Raw genomic sequence first — 14,329 nt, forward strand, 5'->3', positions numbered from 1 at the left:
CTGACAAACATTAGCAATATTAAATAAACAGCCATAAACACAGAGCAACTGTGTGTGAGCTGTCTTCTGTTAAAAAGGTGTTTCTTCCTACAATCCACTGCCTTATTAAAATCCAGGGGTCTGACCAGATAGCTGGATACTTAGCTAATTATGTTCTCTGAGCTCTCCGAGTTGCCTTTGAGGGATATTAAACATTTTTGACTGGTTACTCCTGCAATTTGTGCAGTTTGAGGCACAAAAACAACTTCACATGTTGATCTTGTCATAAGCTCTGAATCATTATTATCTCTGCCAGGTGTAAGCCTGGAGGGGATTGTGCGTTTGGTCCTGTGTGTGCATCTGTCTGTTGGCAGCTAATCTCGAATTCTACTGGACCAATCAGCCTAATATGTTGTGTGCACGTGTATGACACTATGCTAAAGGACTTCTTGTGGTTGTGGTGATTCACAATTGGTAAAAAAACCAACTGTTTTATATCATTAATGACTGCTGACTCCTCTGAAGTGGACGGCAAGTTTTCCAGAAATAATCTTGGCTAAAAAGAAGAAGCCTTACCATCTGTTGCGGGCCACATTTGGGCCTTCATCGTGGCTCAAAACCTGACATCCATAAAAAAACTTTGGTCTCACTTTGAACCACAGTATCTGCATATTAACCCCATACCCAATATGTTATGATCCTCTACAGTTAGGCACAATACGAGATGAAAAAAAAAGGACCCATTTTTGTTATCTTCACAACCATCTTGACTGTAAGGGAGCCGGGAGGGACAATTCCACTAGGTTTAGCTGTGCTGCATGTACGTCTCGAGTGGCCACGATAAGCCCCATGTGCCACCTGGTTGACATCTGTAGTCTGCTCAGTACACATTTCTAGTCCTGGTTTGCTTTCTGTCCCAACATGGCAGCACATCTCCAATGACCCATCTATTATGTACTTTGGCCGATTATTACCCACATGTATTGCTATCCCCCATTGCTCTTACTCAGAAGCGGATTAAAAGATATGTTATCAGGACCTTTAAGTGTGTGTTTCACTCACCGCACAGTGAGGGGCTCCTCCATTTCAGGATGACTCCGGCTTCTCTGCACTGACTTGCGTAGGCCTCCAGAGTGTCACACAGACACTCATCAGTGTTGGCCGCACAGGCACAGAGGTCGTACACACAGGCTCCGTACCACGGCTCAGGAGGCACCACCCGATGGCAGGGCTTAAATGCAGCCGACTTCAGGACCTTACAGCGAGCGTTGGCCCCCTTCTTAGCCTGGTAACCTGCGTCTTTACAGGGGTTGACATTCTCGCCGGGGCGACAGGATGAAAGGGCGTGGCTACCATTTGTGACCTACAATGAAAAAATAGATTTTAAAAGATTTGTTTTTGTAAGACAATTTCACTTTATTTTATTCTGTCTCTATATGTATTTATTTTACCCTCCAGCTGTTGCCAAAGTCAGACTCTGACAGGCTGATCCGTCCACTGGGCATTCGGAGGTCATCCTGGTAGTAGTTGTTGAAGTTTCCACAGAGGCCACACATGTGGTCCTTATAGGAGCCTGGCACACTCACTTCTAGATGTGAACGTCCACTCCACAGCACCTACAGGTGAGCCAGTGAGTGTCAATGTGTGACAGGATTTGGGAGTGCCCGAACTGTTAGTGTTTCCAATCATATGTTATTATATCATAAAAGAGACAAGACTATACCTTCAGCCCGATGTTAGTGTTGAGTAAGATGGTGTTGGTTTGTCGTTCTACATAGATGTACGGTTCTCTGAGGAACGGCAACGTCACGACCTCATCATTCACCTGAAGAGTACAGCTTAGTTGATGCATGACACAAACAAGATTGTTTAAAAATTATTTGCATTATTTGTACACACAAACCTTCACGACCCAGTCCTGGAGCAGCTGCACTGTGATGTCTCCTATAAACACGGTCACCTCTTTAGTCCAGGACACTCCTTTACGCCCACGATCATCGTTAGTGGCATGAATGCTGTACAAACAAACAGGAGTCATAGAGCAGGACATATACAGTATTAACATTTCAATATCAATAATTTAATTTAAAAATCAGCTTCTTCATTCAAAGGTCACATAAAAAGACATGTCGATTGATATATTTTTTTTAATTTAACGTTAGCAAGGACTTGAAATCAAAAGTTGTCGCTTCATGCTCTAAATGTAAAAAGCCAAGTCTTAATAGCAAGTTACAAAAGTAAAGTATCTTGAAAAGTGGATGTGTCTGCAAACTGACACACATCCAATCCGTTTTGCTGCTGCTGGTTACTTTACGGCACCAAACCTTTCTGGCTTGTGACCGCTTACAGACAGAAAACTCTAAAAACCTAAAGTACTAATCTTGAACATTAAATACGCATGACTAAACATAAAACAATCAAAGTTAAAGTTCAGGAAAGGAAAAAACATTATTTATTATGGTGTAACACTCCATAACTCATCAGGAGTGTGTGACTTGTTTAATATAATCAACAGTGTCCTTGAAACATAAGCAAGCAACTTACCAGCTAGCATCCCATTTTGATTACAATACTGCTAAATCCTGATTGGGCCAGGTAAGTATGTGAGGAAAAAAAGGTAATGCCTGCACACTTACTCCATGCCACAAAAGTTTAACGAAGACACAGTTTTGATCCTGCTTGGATGGGCCAAAACGATTTTGACCTGATGAAGATCCAAGCAGGATCAAAACTGTGGCTTCATTAAACTTTTATGGCAAAGAGACAGTGTGCAGGCGTTACTAATTTCTTCATGTGCACTGTTATTGATAGCCTTGTGCCTGCGTGATGTGCTTATAATTACTCTGCCTCAACTGCATGTAAATATGTGACATCAGCTTTTTCCATCAGAGTCACGCACATTTCAAACCAGGGGGAGGAGCTCAAAGCAAACTGATTACATAAATCAGTCATAAGTCAATAAGCAAATCTGTTCAAAATTTGGCAGAAATTTTTTTCACGTTAAGACCCAAACACTTTAGCAGCTGTCTTAGAAAACATGTTTTTGGGGTCTTTAAAACCAGTTAACATCTACTTCTGATCTCTTGTCACAGGTTATTTGGATTGTTTTTAGAGGGTAACTGTAACTGTGGAAGGGAAGTATCAGTAGCAGTAGAAGGAGTAGACAAAACACGCCTACTACAGCACTTTATTGGGTAACCATGGTGACCCACTCACCTGAAGTCTCCTCCCTCACAGTCCTGTGCCAGGATGTAAGTGCAGGCTCCCTGGAAGTGCAGCATGCGGCCGTCGAAGGTGCGATAATGAGGGTCGCCGAAGGCAATGCAGGTGGCTGGACGAGGCAGGCAGTGAGGACAACACAAACCTGGGACGATGGCTGGCATCTCATCCTGAGAGAGCACACACACACACACACACACACACACACACACACACACACGTATATTCAGCTACACTGTCTGTGTAACTAAGAGGAACCCAGGAGACTGAAGTGTCAAAATGAGCCCTGAGGAGCCAGAGTGTAAACACTGATGAGAGATGTCAGATATTTAGTCTCTCTTTACAGAATAAAAATTCAGGACACTGAGGCATCATGGGAAAATTTCAGACTATGATGAAACACTGAGAAAGAGTGTGCGTGTTTGTAATACTGACTGTTGCACAGGTGAGAGGAGGGCAGCGTTCACTTTGACAGTGCACGTCTCCGTACACACACGTACAGCTGGTGCACTCATCCACCTCCCACTGCTCGTTGGAGTGATACACTGTTCCCTGGTGCAAACACGACGCCTCGGAGTCTACAACACACACGCACAAACACACACACACACACACACACACACACACAGATTAAACTTGTTAGGCAGAACACTAAAGTTAGGGACGCTCACTGTGTTGGCTGGCTGTGATACCTTGGCACTCATAGCAGCATTTCCCTGGAATCTTCACTGGCCTCTGAGCATCCAGACAAACTGCAGGTAAACACTCTTCAATGGTGCACTCGATGTAGCCCAACTAAAGAGGAAACACAGAAAGAAAAAAGATTACTTTAGAAGAAAATGGTCTGAACAGATACAAGATCTATTACCAGTCTTGTCCAGTGGTGAGAGTAATTAAGTACATTTACTCATGTACTGAACTTCAGTACAATTTTGAGGTAGCTTACATAACTCAAGTGTTATGCTGCTCTATACCTCTTTCACCCCATATCAAAGAGAAATGTGCGCTTCTTACTCAAGTTACTCTGACAGATAGAGTTTCTTGTTACCTTTCAGATTCAGATTTTACATACAAAAAAAAGGAATCAGTTTCTAAAATATGATGCCTTGTTACTGATCAAAGTGCCTTGATTGTATATGAAACAGTTACAATAAGCTTCACCTTGACTAATTTAGTGCTGCTTGCATGATCTAATAATATAACACTGACAGAGGCCATTCTGCATAATGAGCACTTTTGGTTTTAATACTCAAAGTACGTTTTGTTGCTATACATCTACTCTTTTAATTAAAGGTCCAGTGTGTAGGATTTAGTAGCATCTAGAGGTGACATTGCAGAACTGAAACTTCTACTGTGTGCCAAGAGTGTAAGAGAACTACGGCAGCTGATGCAACAATGCAAATGGCCCTATCTGGAACCAGGGTTTGATCTGTCTGTTTAGGCTACTGTAGAACAACATGAAGATCTTCGGGGAGACAACCCACAAAGTATGTAGAGATAAACGCCTTATTCATAGTGCAATGCGCCATTCTGCAACCTGCTGGTTCACACCGATGCAACTGGATGAGACAGTGTGTCATTTCTATGCAACAACTCTCTGTGCTCCCGTTCTGATTTCCAGCTTTTCAGGCTGATTTTGTGGCTGAATATAATTTGTAGATTCTTAAAATATGAATGAGGATAGTGATAGTGAGATACTGGCTACAGAGGCACTGGTAGCAGTGATGAAACTGCAAAAAACATCAACAAAACCAGCATCAGATGGACCAGATCTTTATTACTTTCTTTATGCTATATTCATTCACCATTCTCTCTCCATCCCACCTCCACCACTCCCTCTAATCATCTGATTAAGGGTGTTCCCTCTCCCTGTCAGCGAGTCAAACCAGCCACGAGCTCATTCAGCCATTCACATTGCTTCTGCCAAACTTTAAATCTGTTCTCCTCTCTGCTCCTGTCAGCTGTCATTTTAGGCGGAATCGTTGCACCCTCCTTGACCCCATTCACCTCCAGTCTCCTTATCCAGGCCTCATCAAAAGCCCATTCCTCTTCTCATCCACACCCTCAGCTTCCTCTTTATCTCATCTCATCACCCCCATTACCACCACCAGCGTCTAGACTCCATAGGGGGAGATCCCTAATCTACAACACCTTCACAACCCTCCTGGAATAGATAACATCACAATGGGGTCTAATCGCCAAAGACTTTTCACATTCCTCATACTTATGTGCGTCATGTAAATAAATATTCTCTCTCTCTCTGAACAAGTCTCTCCTGATTGAAATGTTTTTGGATCAGAGGGTTTCTTTGTTGATTTGTTTTCTGTTCCTCAGCAGGATCACAGAAAAACTCCTGCACAGATTATCATAAAACTTGGTGGAATGGTGTAACATGGGCCAAGGAAGAACCCGTTAAATTTTGGAGCGGGTCCAAATCACGAGGCAGATATACAAATTATTTTTCACTTTTGTTAGCATTGCGAGCATTTGGCCTTGGTGGAGGTCTGTGGTCTCAACATGCTCTTCTAGTTTTATTGTTTTTTAGGGATTTGAAATGTCAGACTCTTTTTGTTTGCAACACGCTGACAAACAACGATCTTGAACGCTGCTTGAGATATTTGGCATGAACAGTGTGAGTATTTCTGTAAGACTCACGTTACAGGTACATGTGACGCAGTCGTCATCGCTGTCTGTCCAGCTGCTGCCGTTGGGCACACGTCTGCTCGAGCCGTCAATCACACAATCTGTATGAAACACAGGAGAACCGTCACAATATAATAATAATGGATGTTAGGACTTGCTTAAAACTTTAAAAGACACAGCGAACAGACAAACTGTAAGAAAGACGGTGTTATCTCACATTTACAAACGGGGCAGCATGACTCTGGAGAATTGAACTGTTCATGAAGAGGGCAAGTGAGTGGAGGGCAGTTCTGATGTAAGCAGGTCCAAGTCAGGTCCTAAATCACAGACACAGTATCACTGCACAGAGTCACATGGTATCTGGACTGTAATCTGATCAGAACAGTTAGATCTTAAGGGGCAGAGATGTCAAACTGAAACTCATTTCTCTCTGACATTTCCTATCATTTATAGGTAAATGAAATGGTTAAATATCAAATATTTTAGGCTATATGGTTTCTAAGAGATGATGGACAGAAGACAAGGTGCATGTCGTCGCTACGGTACCTTGCACTGGCAGGTAAAACAAGGGTCATCTGTCGCCAAGACCTCGTTGCCAATCAGCGCAGAGGTGCAGTTACTGAGAGGCTCTAAACAAACACACAGATGTCACAAAGCTCAGTGACAGTGTAGAGATAATACACAGTGTATCACAAAAGGCGGTTTAATACTGACGTGCGCAGACAGGACAGCAGGAGTCTGGGCTGGAGAACAAGATGTTGTTCTTGGGACAGTCGACCAGACTGGGACACTGCTTTCGGTAACACCTCAGGTGTTGCTCTCCATCTGGCATCACCTGCGACACAAACAGCTTGGATTACAACCAACACAGTTACTAATATAACTTCTAATTTAACTACTACTGCCAATGAAACCTCTGGATCTTCCATATCTGTTTCAATTAGTACTGTTTTAACCTCTGTTATTAAGAAGAGCTGAAACTCGATTCATCTATAAAACTGAGTGACAGAAGATTAGTCAGAGACAATTTTGACAGTTTAATAATCATTTGGAAATGGATGATTTACTGCTTTTCTGTTTTATTTAACTGGTAATTGAAATCTTTGGGATTCAGAACACTGACCTCTGGAACTTGTGCAGGCCATTTTTCACTATTTCACTCTGGCGCCCCAGATTCAAACGTCCAAAAACACATAATTGATTTTATTATTATGTGGTTTTGGACGTATGAATCTGGGGCGCCGTCAGCCTGCATTAGGTGGAGTTGTGTTGCTACCTCCTCTCCCCTGGGATCTCCGCAAGTGATGTGAGGACTCTAAAACTTCACCTGAGCCTCCCTTGGCATATGGGTGAGTAGATATTGGCTGAATTTTCATTTTTGGGTGCACTATCCCTTTAAGTGGCGTCCACATGAATTCCAGGACCAAACGTTTCCCAGCAGAGCATTGCTTTGTAACGAGATTATTGATATTATCCATTTCACCTATCAGTGGTTTGAATGTTTTGGCTGATCAGTGTATATATTGTTGCTTAATGCACACTTTTTTATACACTCCTTATTTTATACTTCTATTTTTTTATAATTATAATTATAATTCATTATTTATAATTATAATTATTATAAAATAAGCCTCATTATTATTAACAGTTAATTAACAGTTCATCTAAAAAAAAACTTTAAAGATTCACTACATTAACAAGTTACACAAAAAAATGTCACAATCAGGTTTTCAGTTGTCAGGTGTGTATGCATCGTACCTCACAAGTGCAGATCTGACAGGGGTCATCTGCTGGATGGAAACTCTCACCTGGACTGTACACTCGGCCCTCAAATACACAGTCTGCTCAAAAAACAATCATATAAGATTATCAAGCACCACAGTGAAAGAAAATCCTAATGTGAAACATGAATGTGCCTTAGATTTCCATTAGTTACCAGCGCAGACAGGGCAGCACTCCCCAGGCACGCTGATGAAGTTATTGCATGGAGATAGACAGCGTACTTCAGAGCAGGTGGTCACCCCGTCCACACACATGCACGTCATACAGGGAGTGGAGTCTGCGAACCAGCTACTGCCCTCAGCATGCTCCTCTCCTCCATACATACAACCTGAGAGGGACAATTAAACCGCTGGTAAAAACGATCTCGTTCTGCGATTATAATTTTCAGTGATCAAGTTACCTCTGCAGCGAGGACAGCAGGCTCCTGGATCAGTCACCTGGCGCATACAAGGCAGCTTGGGACACTCAGGAGACGCACACTGCACCTCACCTGCCTGCAAGACTCAGATAGATTAGTGCTTAAATACAACGAAAGTGCAAATATGGAGAGAATAGACAGTGATGGAAGAGTCAGACCTGGCAAGTGCAGGTGGAACAGTGGTTTGAACGCAGAGTCCATGCCTGCCCGTCACTGAACTCCTGTCCATCGAGTGAACACGCTGAGACAGACAAGAGACAAAGACGAAAAAAATTCTCAATGAGGTTCAGAGAGATATGGTTTGTTTTCATGTGTCATGTTTATATGTGTACGTAAGTTTGTGCCATGTGATTTTTGTGATCATTTGCGTGAATTTGAGGTGGCTTTTATCAATTCCCACAAACACCTTTAGGTACTTTTTAGAGTTAAATTGCAGGAAGTGATAAATTTAACATGAAATAACAATAAAAAAATATTTTCTGAACATAAAAGTTTATTAAATATTGAGGCCACAAATTTGCTAGAGTGAAACACATGTAGGCCTTCACATTCAGTTTGTACCTGTGCACTCAGGGCAGCACTGTCCTGGCCTGGTAACTGGTTGGAGACAGGGTGTTGGCGGGCAGACCAGAGGCACGCAGGTGACGGTGCCTCTGACACATGTGCAGCGCTGGCAGGGGTTGGAGGAGGGTGTGAAGGTGTGACTGTGAGAGTGGACCACACCCTCATACAGACAAGAGTCGCAGACGGGACAGCAGGTATCTGAAGGGACTGGGTGGGAGCAGCGGACTGGACACGGTCTCCTCTGACAGTTCACCACCTCATTCTGAAAGAGAAAAAGGAATCAGACAGCAAGAATTTTGATTATATGCACAGTTTTTTTCATTCAGTAAGAACTGTCAGACTGACCAGACAGGAGCATGACGAGCAGGGATCGGAGGGAGAAGTGAAGGTGGAGCCGGACTGATACTCCCTCCCCTGATGAAGACAGATCCCTGTGCAGACAGGGCAGCACTCCCCAGGAGGAGTCACTGGACGCGCACAGGAAACACTTGGACAAGACACATGCGAACACACCACAGCGCCATTCTAAGCACACACACACACACACACACACACACACACACAATGAGGATGACAATATTTCCTTTACATAGTCAGCTACAGTCCTCCTATAGTGCTCTAAATCTTAAATCTTAAATCTTAAATCTACAAACAAAAATCTACAGTGCATGGAAAATAAAATGCACGTGTGGTAGTACCAGACAGGAGCAGAGCTGACAGTGGTCTGTAGGGTGTGGGAACCGCTCTCCGTTGAAACAGTCTCGTCCGTTAAAGTTGCATCCATCACACACTCTGCACGCACACCCATCCAGTCCTGGTTGTGGGCATGACACCGCCGGGCATCTTCTCTGTGCACACACCACTTCACCTTTCTATGTAAAAAAAAAAAAAAAAAAAAAAAGAAAGAAAAAAACGTACAGTAGCTGTGAGGGTGCAGCAACTCCCAAAACCAAATCCAGCCCTTCTCCCTCTCACTGAGCACGTGCAGTCCTGGCACCCGCCCTCTCCTCCTGGAAGGATCTGTCCGTCAACATAAGTCACACCTTGGAACTGACAACCTACACACAGTAGAGTGAAACATCAGTATTTACTTATTCTACGTAACGTGAACTGCAATATTTTGTAAGCTGGTTACCATCACAGACAGGGCAGCCACACGGGTCGGTGATCGGGTGAGTACAGCAGGCTGCTGGACACGTCTTCTTCACACATCGCACTGAACCACTCTGTAGGAGAAGAAGCACGACACATTGGCTCGAGAGATTAACCAGCAGGAATGTGTATGTGTGTGTTGATGCTACCTGACAGGTGCATTCAGCACAGAGGTTTCCTGGGTCAGGGATCGACTGTCCGTTTGCGAGGACTGCGTTGTTATAGAAGCAGCCTATAAAATAAAAACAGGTTTGTTTTGTCACTTTGTAACATTTTAAAGCAATGATCCTAAACCAGGAATGATTGTGACTTTACATACGTTCACATTCTCCACAGCATTGCCCAGGTGGTTTGTAAGGGTGGCTGCATTCTCCATTGCACAGTATCTTGGTGCAGATGACCTCCCCACCGTAACAGTAACACACGCCACAGGGGTCTTTGTCATCAGCAAACTCAGTGCCATCAGGATATTCTTTACCATGAAACATGCAGCCTGCAAGTCGAAAAAATGGAGATTAAGATATTTTTGAGATAACCAAGAGAGAACACTTCCCAAGGAAAGTGCTGACAGGAAAGTCTGTGGATCCTCCTCAGTAAGGGGGACACTCACTATCACAGGACATGCAGCACTGTCTCCGGACTGGGTGGTTACAGTTGGCCAGTGGACAGCGCTTCCTCTCACACTGGACAGAGCCCTCACGGCAAATACACTGTGCACATGGGTCTGATGCATCATCCCACGTCTCCCCATTAGATCGCTCTCGGCCCTCATATAGGCAGCCTGCGAGGGAAATAAGACATAAAGGAAACTATTTGACTAGAAAAACATCTGTGTCAAACTTTCTTTTGTTGCAACAGATGACAGAATGTGCTTGATCAAAATATGAAAAGTGCTTTGTCTTTAAGTTATCTTGGCAGGACTTAATGTACCTTCGCAGGTCCGGCAACACTGCTGTGTGATGGGGTGAGAGCATGGAGCGAATGTGCAGGGCTTGCGCTGACAGTGAACAGTCCCATTGGTGCAGGTGCATGATCGACAGCTGTCAGCTGGGTGGTAGAAACGCTCAGTGTGTCTGTAGGATCGTTGCTCGTACACACAGTCCAAAGGAGGAGCTGAGGGAATATGAGGGAAAACTATATCAACTATACAGTGTCATAATCTCTGCTGTGTTCAACCATCATGAGTAAATAAACAAACTCTGTAGCAAATCATCACACAAATGAACATCATGTCAACCACAGAAGAGGTACGGCCGGTGAAATTAAAAAATATAGTATTTGTCTGAAGGGAAAATCTTCAAACTCTAAATCATTGATAGCAAAAATCATAAGGGCCCATACTCCACCCAACACATTGCTGGATGGTCCACTCTCTCTGTGGGCCCCCCCACCTCAGTGATGCTTGACATATGTGCTCTTCTTTTCCTAATTCTTCTATGTCAAACAGTGGGGGACTTGCATGTGTTTTTGATTTTTTAATTTTCATTCTGTAAATCTTTTAATCTGGAAAGCGTTTTGTGCTTCAGCTTGAAAAGTGCTAATTACATTTTTTTTTTTTTTTTAATTATCAGCTTTTTAGGTGATTCTTCGCACAACACCAATTAGTCCAAACTGCATTCAAATAATTTTGGTACTTTCCAAATGGCTCACTAGCAAAGTGTAAATCTGTTCAGTTAAGTGTAAAAACCATAATGCTGGCGGCTTTGGGAGACACTCGGCTCATTAGCAAAGCAGGAGGCTACAACCAGAGTCCATTGATAAACTGAGACAGCCCACTTCAGTTTCATCTCCTGTATCTGTGACACATGGGCTTCACCAGTGTCGCGCCCCTTTAGAAGACCAGCTGCGGCCATTCATTGCAATAGGAAACTGAACATGAGTACAGATTATAACCATTTCCTTCGCCCCATAGTCACTGAAGTAAATATTGGACCCCATTTTAACAGCCCCAATCCTTCTAAACATTATTACACTGAAATGGCATTTTTCTGACAGACAAATCAGGAGAACATTAAATTTGTTCGAGACATGTCTCTGTTTTAGCAACATACTCTCGTGAGATCTGGCAACAACTGATGTGATGTTACACTCAGCTGATAACAGACATTAAGCTAGCAGATAAAAAACAATCAACAAAATAAGGAATAATGATTAAATGTGTGCTGTATATAGTGTTGTATTATTTCAGATCTGATTTCATCCATCCACATGACATTCTGTTCTCTAATAGGATTTAAGGCAGTCTTTTTGAGATGGGCATCGGAGATGTAGGTATCATGGGAAAGTGTGAGTCACACTGAATTCAAAAATTTGTGCGTCATGACTGTGTTCAGATTTCACTCAAAGCTTTTCGACAAAATTGTGGTAAAAGGATGCTGATGGATTTTATGCACCCAAATTGCCTCTATGAGCTGTGTGCCACGGCAAGTACTGCAGCTCCAACCACTGTGAGGCCGATTAGGGTGAGAACATACAATTACCAACCTCCCATTGCTTTTAGAGGATACCTGTTTTTAACTTCACTGCGCTCCTCCTTCAACTTTCTAGCACAGCAGGCACGCATCACAGTCACTGCTACAGACATCTCACATCCCTGTTTTGTCTTTCTTGCACATCCTTACCAGGACACTGGGGGCAGCATTCTCCAGGCAGCACATTTGGGTTCGAGCACGGCAGCGGTGGACATCTCCTCATCAGACACTGGACATTCCCATTCTACAACAAACACAACACAGACTGAAATAAAAACCTGCTTCAAGAAGACCACAGGTGAACACAGCAGGAGTCAGGCTGTGATACTGATTATTCTTACGATGCAGCTGCATGTCCTGCATCTGTCAGTAGGATGAGGAAACTCCTCTCCGTTGGGATACTCCTTCCCAGCGTAGCTGCAGCCTGATGCAGAGGGATATTATGTAACTGTGAGAATTTGATTTGTTAAATTTGTTTAACTGATAGAAAATCCATGTTTTCTCACCGTTGCAGTTGTTCTGACAGCACGTTCCAGGTAGAGGAGCGTTACAGCGAGGATTAGGGCATTGCGGTTGGTGGCAGTCAATCTGGCCGCTCACACACCTACACTCCTCACACACACTCACAGGGTTAGGAAAAGCCTCTCCATCCACAAATACATGGTTTTCAAAGGAGCAGTCTGGAAAAGATACAAACACACAGACACTATAGTGAGCTGAGAATAAACTTATCCACATTAAAATTGATTCATGACCAAATCTCTTTCTGAGGTTGTGTACCTGGACATTTAGGGCAGCACTCTCCAGCTGGTGTGTATGGGTTGGAGCAGTTAAGTGGAGGACAAGGTCTCCTCTCACACTGTACACTGCCATGCTGAGGAGAAAGGAAGGCCGTATCAGCAGGTTTGAAGGTGAACAGTACTGTGTAGTGTGTGTGTGTGTGTGAACATCAGTGCACTCACCTGACAGGTGCAGATGTGGCATGGGTGGTCAGGGGTTGTAAACCTCTGGCCGTTGCTATAGATACGATGGTTATAGGTGCAACTTTCACACACTGCACAACAGGAGCCTAAGGAAAGGAAAGAGACAGTGAGGTTACACAGTCGTCAGCATATGAACAAAGTACGGCGTTTTGGGTAGGTCTTCGTTTCCACCGGTCCCGACTAAAATGGGGTCGGCAGCATTTTCAAAGGTCTCCATTTTAGGGGTTCCAAAATGCCAGAGTAGTGTCGACACCAGGTGTAAACATAGCAATAGTTATGCAGTTTAAAATGAAAACGTATTAATGTGAGTATAGCCTCAGACACACACACTCTTACCAGTGATCTTGGTGGGATGCAGGCACTCAGTGGGGCCACACTGTGTGTGTGTACACACCGTCTCTCCATTCACACAGGTGCAGCTGGAACAGGGACCCTCAGGGTGCCATTTGGAGCCTTCTTCATATTCCACCCCCTCCAACACACAGGCTATAATGAGAAAAGAGGAGATTTCATACAGTATATTTATCGATGAGCTGCGCTTGCATGTGTGTGTGTGTGTGTGTGTGTGTGTGTGTGCATCATTACCTTTACAGATTGGACAGCACAGATGTGGATCTATAATAGGGTTGGAGCATGGGACAGGAGGGCACTTCTCTTCACGGCAAATGACATTCCCACCCTGTAGCAGACATAAAGTATGAAAACATTATGATTACAGTGTGTTTCATTTTATAGGAGCATACAGAACCATAACAGCTATTATGTGCCCACTGGGTGCTATAAAAAAATAGAGTCATACAGTGCTCTAAGAGCCAAAAGAGAGTGAAAACATTAGACTTTTTTTGAGATGTAAGACAAATGTATAACATCTCTTTGTAAATAAAGATAAAACACACTTGCCTCAAAGTTTTACCACTTTCTTCTAGAGCTGCAAAGGTTAATCGATTAGTTGTCAACTATTAAATTAACTGCCAACTAATTTCATAATTGGAATAATTGGTGAATTGGTATGAGTCATCTAATCTAAATAAGTAAAAAATCTCTCATATTTCCAGGTTTCTTTATTCCTCTTCGACAACAAGCTGAATATCTTTGGGTCTTGGATAAAACATGACATT

The 14,329-nt window shown here is 43.3% G+C and overlaps 1 protein-coding gene across 2 annotated transcripts in view; it reads right to left on the minus strand.

Annotated features, from left to right (window-relative positions):
- Positions 1-14,329, minus strand: part of kcp (kielin cysteine rich BMP regulator) — a 31,816-nt gene that overhangs the window by 2,269 nt on the left and 15,218 nt on the right. For both annotated transcript variants that reach the window (XM_033634806.2, XM_033634805.2), the window contains exons 15-45: positions 13,797-13,890; positions 13,548-13,697; positions 13,191-13,297; positions 13,009-13,102; positions 12,735-12,908; positions 12,570-12,652; positions 12,379-12,472; positions 10,688-10,870; positions 10,368-10,538; positions 10,077-10,250; positions 9,907-9,989; positions 9,741-9,831; positions 9,581-9,663; positions 9,304-9,477; positions 8,951-9,130; positions 8,603-8,867; positions 8,200-8,282; positions 8,024-8,117; positions 7,778-7,951; positions 7,600-7,682; positions 6,556-6,676; positions 6,388-6,470; positions 6,059-6,158; positions 5,854-5,942; positions 3,891-3,993; positions 3,634-3,776; positions 3,196-3,368; positions 1,883-1,994; positions 1,703-1,804; positions 1,431-1,595; positions 1,042-1,342 (exon numbers count right to left, since the gene is read on the minus strand). In XM_033634806.2, coding sequence (XP_033490697.2) covers positions 1,042-1,342; positions 1,431-1,595; positions 1,703-1,804; positions 1,883-1,994; positions 3,196-3,368; positions 3,634-3,776; positions 3,891-3,993; positions 5,854-5,942; positions 6,059-6,158; positions 6,388-6,470; positions 6,556-6,676; positions 7,600-7,682; positions 7,778-7,951; positions 8,024-8,117; positions 8,200-8,282; positions 8,603-8,867; positions 8,951-9,130; positions 9,304-9,477; positions 9,581-9,663; positions 9,741-9,831; positions 9,907-9,989; positions 10,077-10,250; positions 10,368-10,538; positions 10,688-10,870; positions 12,379-12,472; positions 12,570-12,652; positions 12,735-12,908; positions 13,009-13,102; positions 13,191-13,297; positions 13,548-13,697; positions 13,797-13,890 — 4,126 coding nt within the window. The remainder of the gene's footprint in view (positions 1-1,041; positions 1,343-1,430; positions 1,596-1,702; positions 1,805-1,882; positions 1,995-3,195; positions 3,369-3,633; positions 3,777-3,890; positions 3,994-5,853; positions 5,943-6,058; positions 6,159-6,387; positions 6,471-6,555; positions 6,677-7,599; positions 7,683-7,777; positions 7,952-8,023; positions 8,118-8,199; positions 8,283-8,602; positions 8,868-8,950; positions 9,131-9,303; positions 9,478-9,580; positions 9,664-9,740; positions 9,832-9,906; positions 9,990-10,076; positions 10,251-10,367; positions 10,539-10,687; positions 10,871-12,378; positions 12,473-12,569; positions 12,653-12,734; positions 12,909-13,008; positions 13,103-13,190; positions 13,298-13,547; positions 13,698-13,796; positions 13,891-14,329) is intronic.

This window comes from Epinephelus lanceolatus, chromosome 5 (assembly GCF_041903045.1).
Source record: "Epinephelus lanceolatus isolate andai-2023 chromosome 5, ASM4190304v1, whole genome shotgun sequence".
Lineage (NCBI taxonomy): Eukaryota > Metazoa > Chordata > Actinopteri > Perciformes > Serranidae > Epinephelus > Epinephelus lanceolatus.